This window comes from Schistocerca americana, chromosome 2 (genome assembly GCF_021461395.2).
Source record: "Schistocerca americana isolate TAMUIC-IGC-003095 chromosome 2, iqSchAmer2.1, whole genome shotgun sequence".
Lineage (NCBI taxonomy): Eukaryota > Metazoa > Arthropoda > Insecta > Orthoptera > Acrididae > Schistocerca > Schistocerca americana.
Window position 1 is genome coordinate 556,330,229 of NC_060120.1, and position 14,789 is coordinate 556,345,017.

General features: G+C 39.4%; 1 protein-coding gene across 1 annotated transcript in view; it reads right to left on the minus strand.

Annotated features, from left to right (window-relative positions):
- The window catches only part of LOC124595211 (dnaJ homolog subfamily C member 3), an 82,468-nt gene that overhangs the window by 18,986 nt on the left and 48,693 nt on the right, over positions 1-14,789 (minus strand). The window contains exons 6-8 of the mRNA XM_047133851.1: positions 3,082-3,263; positions 1,173-1,323; positions 866-1,058 (exon numbers count right to left, since the gene is read on the minus strand). Coding sequence (XP_046989807.1) covers positions 866-1,058; positions 1,173-1,323; positions 3,082-3,263 — 526 coding nt within the window. The remainder of the gene's footprint in view (positions 1-865; positions 1,059-1,172; positions 1,324-3,081; positions 3,264-14,789) is intronic.

Consider the following 14,789-nt stretch of genomic DNA (forward strand, 5'->3'; position numbering starts at 1 on the left):
GAGACAATGACACTAGGAAGAAATGGGGCAGAACAACTAGAGAAAAATACTAGGTCCCAGAAGAGGTGGAGAGAGGTGGATGCGAAGACCTAGGGAAGAATTGTACCGGAAAATGAGAACAATATCTGGGGAAATCAGACTCAAAAGGGCAAGGTTTGCTGGACATGTAGTTAGGATGAGTGTGGACAGAATGACGAAGAGAGTGTGGGAAACAACAGGGAGGATAAGGGGAAAGACAGGAACCAAGAGGGTTGTTGAACTTCAGAAGCACTGGTTGGAATTGGGGATCAAAGTCGAAGGAAAGGAAAATTGGAGGAACAAATATACACTGACCAATATGCCGGAGATCAATGACAGAGGAGAATACAAGAAAAGATTAGAGTGTCACCAGTGGAGCCGACAGGAGAAACGGACACTGAAGGTCTCTGAAGAAGAGAGAGAGGGAAGAGGAGAAAGAATGAAGAGGTTCTGGGAGAAGAAGAGGAAAATGCAGTCCAAGAAGGGGATACCCATGGTCCTACAGAGGCTGTAATGCAAGAAGAAGAAGAATGGGCTATTAAATGTGTTCAGGTGCAATACAACAATACAATATAACCATACCTTTGAACATCTCCTGATACCAAAACAAAGCTTCTGTGAATGGAAGAATGACTTTTTAAATTGTTCCAAGTATGTAACTGGTGGACAATACCAAAACTAATTACAAGCAGCCTAAAAATTATTGAAAACCTAAAGGCATATTAAGTATTCGAGAACTGCAGTTGTATGATCAAGTATTGCAACATATTTTTCCAATACGATTTTTATTATGTATGTAGATTTTTGGAACACACAGATACTACCTCAAATGTTTAATCCAACTCACCATCATCATACATTTCGCTGCTGATGTAGGCTTCAGCACGGTCACAAAGTACATATGGGTCTTTCTGAAGTTCTAGAGCCTCTCTACAACTCTGAATACTCAGGGACAATTGATCTGATTTCAAGTAACAATGGCACAATTTCTGTTTTGCAAGAAAAGAAATCATCTGAATGGTGGGCTCCTCTTTCAGCACCTGTAAGCCGAAAGTCATCAGCCATTGGAATTTTTATATATTAAATACAATTCACAAATTTGGTTATCAATGTACCACTAAAACTGGTAACAGAAGCACATTTTAAGTGTTTACCTTTTTAGCTTGTTCAACGCATTTTGTATAATCTTTGTTATTTGCTGCTGTTTCCATATCCTGAAGAAATTTGTCCACTTTCTTTACTTTTTTGTAGAAAGGGAAGCACTCTTTATGTTCAGGGTCTAACCTGAGACATTCTCTGATCTCCCTACAAAGGAAAACATTTATAAAATATTTCAATATTCTTTTCATTATAATAATTGAAATAAAAATGGACAGTATGATTTTCTATCTGCATTGTTCATACAAGTGTGACTGTCAAAGCTGAAATAAGATTGAAACTGATCTACATATGTACTGCAAGTGTTGAAAATAGTCCTTACACACAAATATCAAATTTTGAATTACATTACATCAATCTCAAACATACACAACAGTAATAACAGGTGTCACTATCCTTTTTTTTCTTTTCACTGTTTAAATTAAACCTTACAAATATCTGCTTCATGAACAAAACTGCAGATTGAAAACACCATCTGTGTTAAAAGTTGACCTAAATAATTTCAAAAGATTAACCACTACTTAACAATTACTAAATAATGTGACAAGCAAATTGAAAAAATTAAACACGCAAATGAAAAAACGGCATCTGCAACATAGTCAGAGCACATAATATTATCAGAATCATTTGCAGTTCATAAAGAATTTTCCAACTCAGTGTCTCTTACACATAGAAACAGAAAACATGCCCCATGACAAAGCCCCTGAAACAATGTGTATATGGAGAGATTGGAGAGAATTTGGCAGCTGATACAACTTTGACAACACACCACAGCAAGAACTTTACACAGGACTGGTCTAATGTGGCAGGTGTCATTTGGTGCATGAATGTTTCCCTGTATGTTTGGAAGAATTAACGCCTCAAGTAATATCATGCAGCTTCAAAATGTTCATCTGTTCAAGCATGCAACAGAATCAATACACATCTTTACAAATAGCCACATGCATACAGCTTGGCCATTGAGGCTTAATAACTAAAAACAAATGATATCACATGCAAGAAATGAATGGATGGATCTCCTCTGATTCAAATTCTATTGAGCATTCATAGTATGCACTTTGACAGCATACTGAAAGATATCTACTGGCTCCATAGACACTTCCATGTGCTTAGGATGGAAATGGTGGAAACAGCAATGATACAACACAAGAACTGGCCAAACTGCAGAACAAAAGTAGTGAAAACATTGCAATTATGGAAGAGGGACCAATCACGTACATTGACCCACTTGGCAGCGCCAGTATACATCAATCTGAGTGCAATGTTTTTTTGCAGTGTTTCCACCAGTAGTATCAGAACAACATGATGAATGGGTGTATAAAAATCTGTATGTGTCTTCCTATTCAGCTGGTACAAATGGGCTGCACACAGATCTAGAAGAGTTTGAGTGTGCACAACAGTCTCCAGTTGAAACTGCCAAGTTTTTGGGACAGGTTTCCTAAAAGAGAGAACATGATCACACAGCAAACAGCTGACTCAGGCCTGGGTGCTAATAATCATCATTACATGTGTGACAATATCACAACACACAAGGTTTACACACTTTCTACTCAGCTTCTACTGAATCATGCAAGAAACAGCTGCACCCAATACATCTCTCATTTGTAAATCTTGCTACATTAAGTTACGCAGCTATTTCTTAACTTACAGACATGGGAAAAACAACTGCACAAAGAAATTTCTCTCACTCATAACTCACCCTAATCACAAGAAAATGTTTCACTTAGATGAAGTAAATAGCTCACATGAAATGTCACTTCAAGCTTTTCCTGTAACAGACAATTTGGAAGTTCTCTCTGCAACTTTTATAAGTTACCAAATAAAATTGTATGCTCCTTCACATTCACATTCATTCCAAAATCAAATATCTGTCACCCTTTATACACAGATCTCACTCATACTTACTTCAAAGATTCCTGGGCTTGTCCAAGCTGGTACAGAAGACGAGACAATTTGAGGAAACCAACTATGTTGTCAGACTCCAATTTTGTTGTTGATCTGATATCTGAAATAGCAGACATTGTGTCACCAAGTGCAACATGGCAGTCGGCTCGCAACTCTCGCAAATGGGATGCCCATGGGCAAACCTGAAATACAAAAGACTATTTAATGATTTTGTTTGACAACAGAAACTTGAAAGTCAACAGCAATGTACATACCAAAGTGGTATCATGAAAATATAACCTGAAAATATTGTTATAATACAATATTTTATGAACATATTAAAAAAATACCTCTCCCTCAAAATAATACACTTATACCGTATTCATTTTTCACAAAAGAGTATCGAACAATTTAAATAAGCACACAGAATGAATCCTACTCAGAGTGAGATGTTAATAGAACAATCTTACTACTTAAATCACAAATAAAGACGAAGAGAAGCTTAGGTTTTAATATATCAACAACAAGGCCATTAGAGATGGAATACAAACTTGAATTGGGAATGGATGAGGGATGAAATCAGCCATGTCCTTTTCAGAGGACCCATTCTGGCATTCATCTTAATTGATTTAGGTAAACTACAAAGAACCTAAATTTAGATGAGTGTATGGAGGCTCCTCCCAAATGTTAGTCTAGAGTATTAAGTCTTACTCAATGATACAACAAGAACCTAATAATACAACTGAATATCAGCAGTGTTTCCAAACAATATATATACTGACCACATCCCACAGTGGTATTTACCACCTTATTTTCATCTGCATGTAAAATATTAAACGTTTCTCACTTTCCCTAACACACTTAAGACATCAATGTATAGAATCCCATTTCTAATTAAACACTGTACAACGGAAGTAGTATTATCGAAGGATGTAAGACATTTCAGCAAAGCGGACTGTTTTATGTAGAGACAATTCCATTCTTTTGTTACATTACTGCTCAATGTTTTCACGTGCAGGTGTGTGTAGAGCGGGTGGGAGGGGAAGGCATGCAATGAGAACAGTTTCTCATTAGTGTATCCAATTTTGTCCCAATACTAAATTTGCTGAAATAAAACCATCTTTTTTAACATATACTGATTTAATTTTCAATTTAGTTCGTAAAACACGACCATGAATGAAAAGGAGGTAGTTGTAAAATACAGCGTATTGAGACCCACAGGCTGGGGCACAGTAGCTTATATATTGAGGCACATAAGCTGCTTCTAGCACTGCTGAGTATGTAACATAATCAGGAGTGTAAACAGAAGAGTAAATGAAAATATGTATTCTGATGTAATGTCTTCTCAAGCTTCTCTTTTATCAGATGGCACTTCATGTGCAAAAGGAAGACACCTAAAAATAATCAGATAGACTGTAAGGAGGAGGAATATGCAAAGTTGAGTGTTTGGTAACTAACAGCAAGTAATTGAGTGCTAAGAAGGACTGAATAAAGAGTAGCCTTAGACAGAAACAGGAGTAGGCAACAGATATTTGTTTGGGTCATTACTTGAAGAAAGCCTACAACAGTAATGAAATTTAGAAAAAAATATTCCTTCTGTTAAGAAAAATTCATAAGGTGCAGCACTTATTCGTGTAAGGCCATAGGAGCTGTGTAACCAGTACAATGCTTGTCAAGTCTAGTGCAGAGTTGCCAAGTGATAGAAATGGTTATCCTTGCTGTAAGGATTTGACACAAAATAATTATTACTATCATGGATGAAGCAGCAGACAAAGTTGACAGTGGCAGCCCTAATGGCTTTGAAACAATACAGTGATTTCAATTTGTGAAACCATTTTAGTAACAGGTTCAGCCTCGAGATCATAAAACTCTGAAGTCACTCATTGTAAGGTTGGCACAGGCTATCATGGCAGTTGATACAGCACTCTTAAGTTCTGGTTCCAGTACATACTATAGATCAATAGTGTTACATCAAAACTAAAAACAATTGAATACAACAGGAAAAACGGAAAATTGAGTTTTTATGTCCCATCATTCACCTTGAGGTGATTTCAGAGAACCAAAATAGGCCTAAATAAGGATGAGCAGATGCTGAAACATCTCCTCCCAATTACAATTCAGTGTCTTAACTACTGCAACACGGTAGGCTTAGGAAGAAAAGATGGATTTAAATATTAAGTGAGAACATTTGAAATAGTCTCCAACAACTCGTGCACCCATCTTTGTTGTGATGAAAACTAGGACCATTTATTTTAGAGTATGAATTTACAATTGTGTCTGCTTCAGAAATATCTCCATCTCAATGAAACCACCTTGTTCTCTTTTCTCCATCATTAATGTAGGCGTATGTTCTTCCAAGATTCGCTGGAAGTATTTCGGGTACATCCAGCAAAAGTTAAAAGACTACTTGCTATTAATGAGGGAGACTAGGGATAATGTACAAAAGGACAAGGATGACCAAAAGAGACAAGAAGGAATGGAACAGAGGGAGCACTGCAAGTGGGCGTAGTCAGGCAGAGGCAGTAACAGCAATTGCAAGCAGGAAAAAGAGATGGAGAATTGTTGTCTGAAGACCAGATTAGACAATGATAATGAACCTGAGTGGCTGCACAACCAATGTCTTAAACGGTGCTCCCAGAGTTTTTATCATTTGATGAAGCCCAGAAAATTGGAGACTCCTGCAGTCATCATCTCTGACGCCATTATGAAGTGTTTTACGTAACTGACTGCCAGTTACCTGAAACACTCAAAAGTCAGAAAGCTTTTCCATTTCTTACTAAGATCAAGATGATCAATGTAAATCAAAACTAGTTGTAACAAAAAATCATTCAACAGGCAGAAAAATACCTACATTTGTGTTTTCAACATATATGTAGAGAGTGTGGAAATATAAACCTACAACAATATTTTTTGTTCTTTACACTCCTGGTAATATCTGCTCTTCTCTCGTGAAACTACAGTCTTTCCACTACCATTCATCTATAAATGGTGGTGACACTGATATACCTCAAGCCAATCAACTCCATTTCCATTATTACATTTATTCCAATTATTAACAAAAGCAGAGGATATTTTATTTTTTGAGAGGATGAATTATGATATGCATATATTCCAAATACTACTAACACACTCCCCTGCAGTCTTTAAACAATGAAACTCCCACATATGAAACAGCTTCAAACATTTGGACAAGTATAGTCTGCGTAACCTGCACTCTGCTTTCACCAATAGCAACTTTTTCACACATCTCATTGTCTATGATGTCATATCTCCTGAACTATCTGTATTACTACGACATAATTTTGCAGTTAAATTGAGTGGTATATGTGGATGTCTGCAAAATGTGTTGGGTACGGAGTTAGCAGTAAAGAAGTAATAAATAAAAATGTCATGCCTTACTGCATGAACAGCAAAAATGTAGTAAGCGATAAAATTTCCTTTCATCTTTTTGTGGAAGATGTTAGCAAGAAAAAGTTTCATAAAGGTTTGGAATTATTTGTAAAGTTTGTTGCAGGTCACTAAGTGCTCTCATTCTCAAATACTGGATGAACGTAGTCTGGGTACCTGCAGGCAGTTAGTTATGCTGCCTTAAAACATATACACAGTTTCTAACTGTAATACCTGTACTACTCTGGTAAACCTTTAACTCTTAATGAGCAGGTTGTTGTTGTTGTTGTCTTCAGTCCAAAGACTGGTTTGATGCAGCTCTCCATGCTACTCTATCCTGTGCAAGCCTCTTCATCTCTGAGTAACTGCTGCAATCTACATCCCTCTGAGTCTGCCTACTGTATTCATCTCTTGGTCTCCCTCTATGATTTTTACCCCTCCCCCAAACACACACTTCCCTCCAGTTCTATATTGGTGATCCCTTGATGCCTCAGAACATGTCCTACCAACCGATCCCTTCTTTTAGTCAAGTTGTGCCACAAACTTCTCTTCTCCCCAATCCTCTTCAACACCTCCTCATTAGTTACCCATCTAATCTTCAGCATTCTTCTGTAGCACCACATTTCGAAAGCTTCTATTCTCTTCTTGTCCAAACTATTTATTGTCCATGTTTCACTTCCATACATGGCTACACTCCATACAAATACTTTCAGAAAGGACTTACTGACACTTAAATTTCTACTGTATGTCAACAAATTTCTCTTCTTCAGAAACACTTTTCTTGGCATTGCCAACCTACATTCTATATCTTCCATACTTCAACCATCATCAGTTATTTTGCTTCCCAAATAGCAAAAACTCATTTACTACTTTAAGTGTCATTTCCTAATCTGATTCCTTGAGCATAATCTGATTTAATTCAACTACATCCCATTATCCTCATTTTGTTTTTGTTGATGTTCATCTCATATCCTCCATTCAAGATACTGACCATTCCATTCAACTGCTCTTCCAAGTCCTTTGCTGTCTCTAGCAGAATTACAATGTCATCAGCGAACGGCAGAGGTTTTATTTCTTCTCCCTGGACTTTAATTCCTACTCCAAATTTTTCTTTGGTTTCCTTTATAGCTTGCTCATTACACAGACTGAGTAACATCGGGGATAGGCTATAACCCTGTCTCACTCCCTTCTCAGCCACTGCTTCCCTTTCGTGCCCTTTGACTCTTATAACTGCCATCTGGTATCTGTACAAATTGCAAATAGCCTTTCACTCTGTATTTTACCACTGCCACCTTTATAATTTACATTATAAATGTTTAAATTCAGCCAATAATTATATGAAATATTTAAAATCAAATTTTTGTTGCCTCTGGTGTCATCAGATAGGCAACCTGCAACTGGGATATGCGAACATGAACCAAGTTAGCCATTTAGTAATATACGAGGGCAGTTCAATAAGTAATGCAACACATTTTTTTTCTGAAACAGGGGTTGTTTTATTCAGCTTTGAAATACACCAGGTTATTCCCCAATCTTCTAGCTACACAATACTATTTTTCAACGTAATCTCCATTCAATGCTACGGCCATACGCCACCTTGAAATGAGGGCCTGTATGCCTGCACGGTACCATTCCACTGGTCGATGTCGGAGCCAACGTCGTACTGCATCAATAACTTCTTCATCATCCGCGTAGTGCCTCCCACGGATTGCGTCCTTCATTGGGCCAAACGTGTGGAAATCCGACGCCCGCATCTCGTGGTCGTGCGGTAGCGTTCTCGCTTCCCACGCCCGGGTTCCCGGGTTCGATTCCTGGCGGGGTCAGGGATTTTCTCTGCCTCGTGATGGCTGGGTGTTGTGTGCTGTCCTTAGGTTAGTTAGGTTTAAGTAGTTCTAAGTTCTAGGGGACTTTGAGTCCCATAGTGCTCAGAGCCATTTTTTTTTGGAAATCCAACGGTGCGAGATCGGGGCTGTAGGGTCCATGAGGAAGAACAGTCCACTGAAGTTTTGTGAGCTCCTCTCGGGTGCGAAGACTTGTGTGAGGTCTTGCGTTGTCATGAAGAAGGAGAAGTTCGTTCAGATTTTTGTGCCTCTGAACACGCTGAAGTCGTTTCTTCAATTTCTGAAGAGTAGCACAATACACTTCAGAGTTGATCGTTTGACCATGGGGAAGGACATCGAACAGAATAGCCCCTTCAGCGTCCCAGAAGACTGTAACCATGACTTTACCGGCTGAGGGTATGGCTTTAAACTTTTTCTTGGTAGGGGAGTGGGTGTGGCGCCACTCCATTGATTGCCGTTTTGTTTCAGGTTCGAAGTGATGAACCCATGTTTCATCGCCTGTAACAATCTTTGACAAGAAACTGTCACCCTCAGCCACATGACGAGCAAGCAATTCCGCACAGATGGTTCTCCTTTGCTCTTTATGGTGTTCGGTTAGACAACGAGGGACCCAGCGGGAACAAACCTTTGAATATCCCAACTGGTGAACAATTGTGACAGCACTACCAACAGAGATGTCAAGTTGAGCACCCAGTTGTTTGATGGTGATCCGTCGATCATCTCGAACGAGTGCGTTCGCACGCTCCGCCATTGCAGGAGTCACAGCTGTGCACGGCCGGCCCGCACGCGGGAGATCAGACAGTCTTGCTTGACCTTGCGGCGATGATGACACACGCTTTGCCCAACGACTCACCGTGCTTTTGTCCACTGCCAGATCACCGTAGACATTCTGCAAGCGCCTATGAATATCTGAGATGCCCTGGTTTTCCACCAAAAGAAACTCGATCACTGCCCGTTGTTTGCAACGCACATCCGTTACAGACGCCATTTTAACAGCTCCGTACAGCGCTGCCACCTGTTGGAAGTCAATGAAACTATACGAGACAAAGCGGAAATGTTTGAAAATATTCCACAAGAAATTTCCGGTTTTTTCAACCAAAATTGGCCAAGAAAAAAAATGTGTTGCATTACTTATTGAACTGCCCTCGTAGATATAGCAGCTATCAGTAACTATATTGGGCCAATTAATGATGGCCTTTTAGCTCTGGAGGCCATCATTAGTATTGTGGCATGTGTTGTTGGACAAACCACTTGCCAGTGCCTTTTGCCATTAAATATTGCCTCAACATAATACACTGCTGAACACAGCAATGTATGTTACAACCACATACTTCCCTATGCAACTGCCAAACATTGTACATGTGTACCTACCAGCCGGTTGCTTGAGAACTGAAGTCACCATGTGTCATATGAGCATAACAAATACTTTGCTTCTGTTGCTTTATCATCTTTAGTATACACATTATTTACATCATCACAGGAAAAATCTATGTAATAAATTATCTTTCGCTGTCCACTCATTCCATGAAGAAGTGAACACGTGAAATGAATTCGCAATAGTGAACATTGACAATCTTCAGCTGTATAATGAAATAACAACATCGAAAATTTGTGCCGGACAGAGGCTTGACTCTGGATTTCCTGCTTGTCGTGGGTGATCACCTTAGCAATTGCAGCTATCCCAGCATGCTTCATGACCCGACCAAAACTTCCGTTTGTCATCATTCATGTGTCCAGAACCTGCACTTGTTCCTTCACTATGTATATTCCAATACATGGGACAGAGGTCACCAATAAAATGTAATGGCAACTCACAACCTAGACAACAATGTCTTAAATTCAAATCAATTTGTGCACTGTAAATCCCCTACCCCCATGAACGATGGACCTTGCCGTTGGTGGGGAGGCTTGCGTGCCTCAGCGATACAAATGGCCGTACCGTAGGTGAAACCACAACGGAGGGGTATCTGTTGAGAGGCCAGACAAACATGTGGTTCCTGAAGAGGGGCAGCAGCCTTTTCAGTAGTTGCAGGGGCAACAATCTGGATGGTTGACTGATCTGGCCTTGCAACACTAACCAAAACGGCCTTGCTGTGCTGGTACTGCGAACGGCTGAAAGCAAGGGGAAACTACAGCCGTAATTTTTCCCGAGGGCATGCAGCTTCACTGTATGGTTAAATGATGATGGCGTCCTCTTGTGTAAAATATTCCGGAGGTAAAATAGTTCCCCATTTGGATCTCCGGGCAGGGACTACTCAGGAGGACGTCGTTATCAGGAGAAAGAAAACTGGTGTTCTACGGATCGGAGCGTGGAAAGTCAGATCCCTCAATCGGGCAGGTAGGTTAGAAAATTTAAAAAGGGAAATGGATAGGTTGAAGTTAGATATAGTGGGAATTAGTGAAGTTCGGTGGCAGGAGGAACAAGACATCTGGTCAGGTGAATACAGGGTTATAAATACAAAATCAAATAGGGGTAATGTAGGAGTAGATTTAATAATGAATAAAAAAAATAGGAGTGCGGGTATGCTAATACCAACAGCATAGTGAACGCACTGTTGTGGCCAAGATAGACACGAAGCCCATGCCTACTACAGTAGTACAAGTTTATATGCCAACTAGCTCTGCAGATGATGAAAAAATTGATGAAATGTATGATGAGATAAAAGAAATTATTCAGGTAGTGAAGGGAGACGAAAATTTAATAGTCATGGGTGACTGGAATTCGAGAGTAGGAAAAGGGAGAGAAGGAAACATAGTGGGTGAATATGGATTGGGGGAGAGAAATGAAAGAGGAAGCCGCCTGGTAGAATTTTGCACAGAGCATAACTTAATCATAGCTAACACTTGGTTCAAGAATCATAAAAGAAGGTTCTATACATGGAAGAATCCCGGAGATACTAAAAGGTATCAGATAGATTACATAATGGTAAGACAGAGATTTAGGAACCAGGTTTTAAATTGTACGACATTTCCAGGGGCAGATGTGGTCTCTGACCACAATCTATTGGTTATGAACTGTAGATTAAAACTGAAGAAACTGCAAAAAGGTGGGAATTTAAGGAGATGGGACCTGGATAAACTGACTAAACCAGAGGTTTTACAGAGTTTCAGGGAGAGCATAAGGGACCAATTGACAGGAATGGGGGAAAGAAATACAGTAGAAGAAGAATGGGTAGCTCTGAGGGATGAAGTAGTGAAGGCAGCAGAGGATCAAGTAGGTAAAAAGACGAGGGCTAGTAGAAATCCTTGGGTAACAGAAGAAATATTGAATTTAATTGATGAAAGGAGAAAATATAAAAATGCACTAAATGAAGCAGGCAAAAGGGAATACAAACGTCTCAAAAATGATATTGACAGGAAGTGGAAAATGGCTAAGCAGGAATGGCTAGCGGACAAATGTAAGGATGTAGAGGCTTATCTCACTAGGGGTTAGATAGATACTGCCTACAGGAAAATTAAAGAGACCTTTGGAGAAAAGAGAGCCACTTGTATGAATATCAAGAGCTCAGATTGAAACCCAGTTCTAAGCAAAGAAGGTAAAGCAGAAAGGTGGAAGGAGTATATAGAGGGTCTATACAAGGGCGATGTACTTGAGGACAATATTATGGAAATGGAAGAGGAGGTAGATGAAGATGAAATGGGAGATACGATACTGCGTGAAGAGTTTGACAGAGCACTGAAAGACCTGAGTCGAAACAAGGCTTCGGGAGTAGACAACATTCCATTAGAACTACTGATGGCCTTGGGAGAGCCAGTCCTGACAAAACTCTACCATCTGGCAAGCAAGATGTATGAGACAGGCGAAATACCCTCAGACTTCAAGAAGAATATAATAATTCCAATCCCAAAGAAAGCTGGTGTTGACAGATGTGAAAATTACCAAACTATCAGTTTAATAAGTCACAGCTGCAAAATACCAACGCGAATTCTTTACAGACGAATGGAAAAACTGGTAGAAGCCCACCTCGGGGAAGATCAGTTTGGATTCCGTAGAAATGTTGAAACACCTGAGGCAATACTGACCCTACGACTTATTTAGGAAAGGCAAACCTACGTTTCTAGCATTTGTAGACTTAGAGAAAGTTTTTGTCAATGTTGACTGGAATACTCTCTTTCAAATTCTAAAGGTGGCAGGGGTAAAATACAGGGAGCGAAAGGCTGTTTACAATTTGTACAGAAACCAGATGGCAGTTATAAGAGTCGAGGGGTATGAAAGCGAAGCAGTGGTTGGGAAGGGAGTGAGACAGGGTTGTAGCCTCTCCCCGATGTTATTCAATCTGTATATTGAGCAAGCAGTAAGGGAAACAAAAGAAAAATTCGGAGTAGGTATTAAAATCCATGGAGAAGAAATAAAAACTTTGAGGTTCGCCGATGACATTGTAATTCTGTCAGAGACAGCAAAGGACTTGGAAGAGCAGTTGAACGGAATGGACAGTGTCTTGAAAGGAGGATATAAGATGAACATCAACAAAAGCAAAACGAGGATAATGGAATGTAGTCGAATTAAGTCGGGTGATGCTGAGGCAATTAGATTAGGAAATGATACACTTAAACTAGTAAAGGAGTTTTGCTATTTGGGGAGCAAAATAACTGATGATGGTCGAAGTAGGGAGGATATAAAATGTAGACTGGCAATGGCAAGGAAAGCGTTTCTGAAGAAGAGAAATCTGTTAACATTGAGTATAGATTTAAGTGTCAGGAAATCGTTTCTGAAAGTATTTGTATGGAGTGTAGCCATGTATGGAAGTGAAACATGGACGATAAATAGTTTGGACAAGAAGAGAATAGAAGCTTTCGAAATGTGGTGCTACAGAAGAATGCTGAAAATTAAATGGGTAGATCACATAACTAATGAGGAGGTACTGAACAGAATTGGGGAGAAGAGGAGTTTGTGGCACAACTTGACTAGAAGAAGGGATCGGTTTGTAGGACATGTTCTGAGGCATCAAGGGATCACAAATTTAGCATTGGAGGGCAGCGTGGAGGGTCAAAATCATAGAGGGAGACCAAGAGATGAATACACTAAGCAGATTCAGAAGGATGTAGGTTGCAGTAAGTACTGGGAGATGAAGAAGCTTGCACGGGATAGAGTAGCATGGAGAGCTGCATCAAACCAGTCTGAGAACTGAAGACAACAACAATAACAACTGTAAATCCTTCCAGTAACCCAGCGATTACAATTTCCTTACTAGCATGTTGGTTTATCATTTCAAAATAGGCACATTGGTTTATCTGAAATCGCCAACACTCATCTCTAAAGATTAATACAGTTTTATATAAAATCAAAGATGAGGTGACTTACCGAACGAAAGCGCTGGCAGGTCGATAGACACACAAACAAACACAAACATACACACAAAATTCAAGCTTTCGCAACAAACTGTTGCCTCATCAGGAAAGAGGGAAGGAGAGGGGAAGACGAAAGAAAGTGGGTTTTAAGGGAGAGGGTAAGGAGTCATTCCAATCCCGGGAGCGGAAAGACTTACCTTAGGGGGAAAAAAGGACAGGTATACACTCGCACACACGCACATATCCATCCACACATACAGACACAAGCAGACATATTTAAAGACCTAATACAGTTTCCTATTTTAAATAGTTACACAACCTAGCTTCTGACAGTCTGCTGCAGCAGCTCACTTTAAGCCACTTACGACTATTTTCAATCAGCACATTTTGCACTTCTACATTGCAATTACAGGCAATTAACCATTTTCCTGACAGAAATCATAGTTCTTGTATTACAATGTAGGTGAAATCTTGCAAGCCAGTCCCATGGGATGCACCTTCAGCTGAGAATCTGCCCACTTCTTTCTTTACACAGTATACTACACTTAATTATATTATATCAATGCAGAATAACTGTGTGCCAAACGTTTTTAGAATTCCGCTGCAGCTTCAACTTAAGTATTTAGAAATCTGCCACAACTTCACCTTTTTTCTATAATTAAATTTTACTGAAAATAAGAAAATTTTAAGAAATTAATATGTACAATTTCACCAAGTCAGGCAAAAGGAATGTCTGTTTAATGGCTATTGAGACATGAACAACTACAACAGGTCAATGTGTGCACTGTACCTGCTGTAGTTGCTCACATCAGGACATATGCACACTTAAATTCACTGGGCGTTTGCCTAGATTCAGATTCACCGTGTCACTTTCTGAGGTTGGTTCTCCTAAACAATAAATCCACACATTAACGACAATAATATTCAATAGCTGCTTCTGCCTTCAAGTCAAATATTCTCCCACAACAACATTAGTGGGAAACGAATATGTTCTCAGAAACAATCTCGACAACAACCATCAAAAATCCTCTGGACCAATTTATTCTTTTTCATCATCATCACCATCACCATTATTATTATTATTATTATTATTATTATTATTATTATTACATCATCCAGATGTGATCTGAGCATTATTCCTACAGCTAAGATTGTCCAAGACTTTTCACTCATTTTCTGAACAGACTTCCACTCACAAGGGGAAGGCCTCAG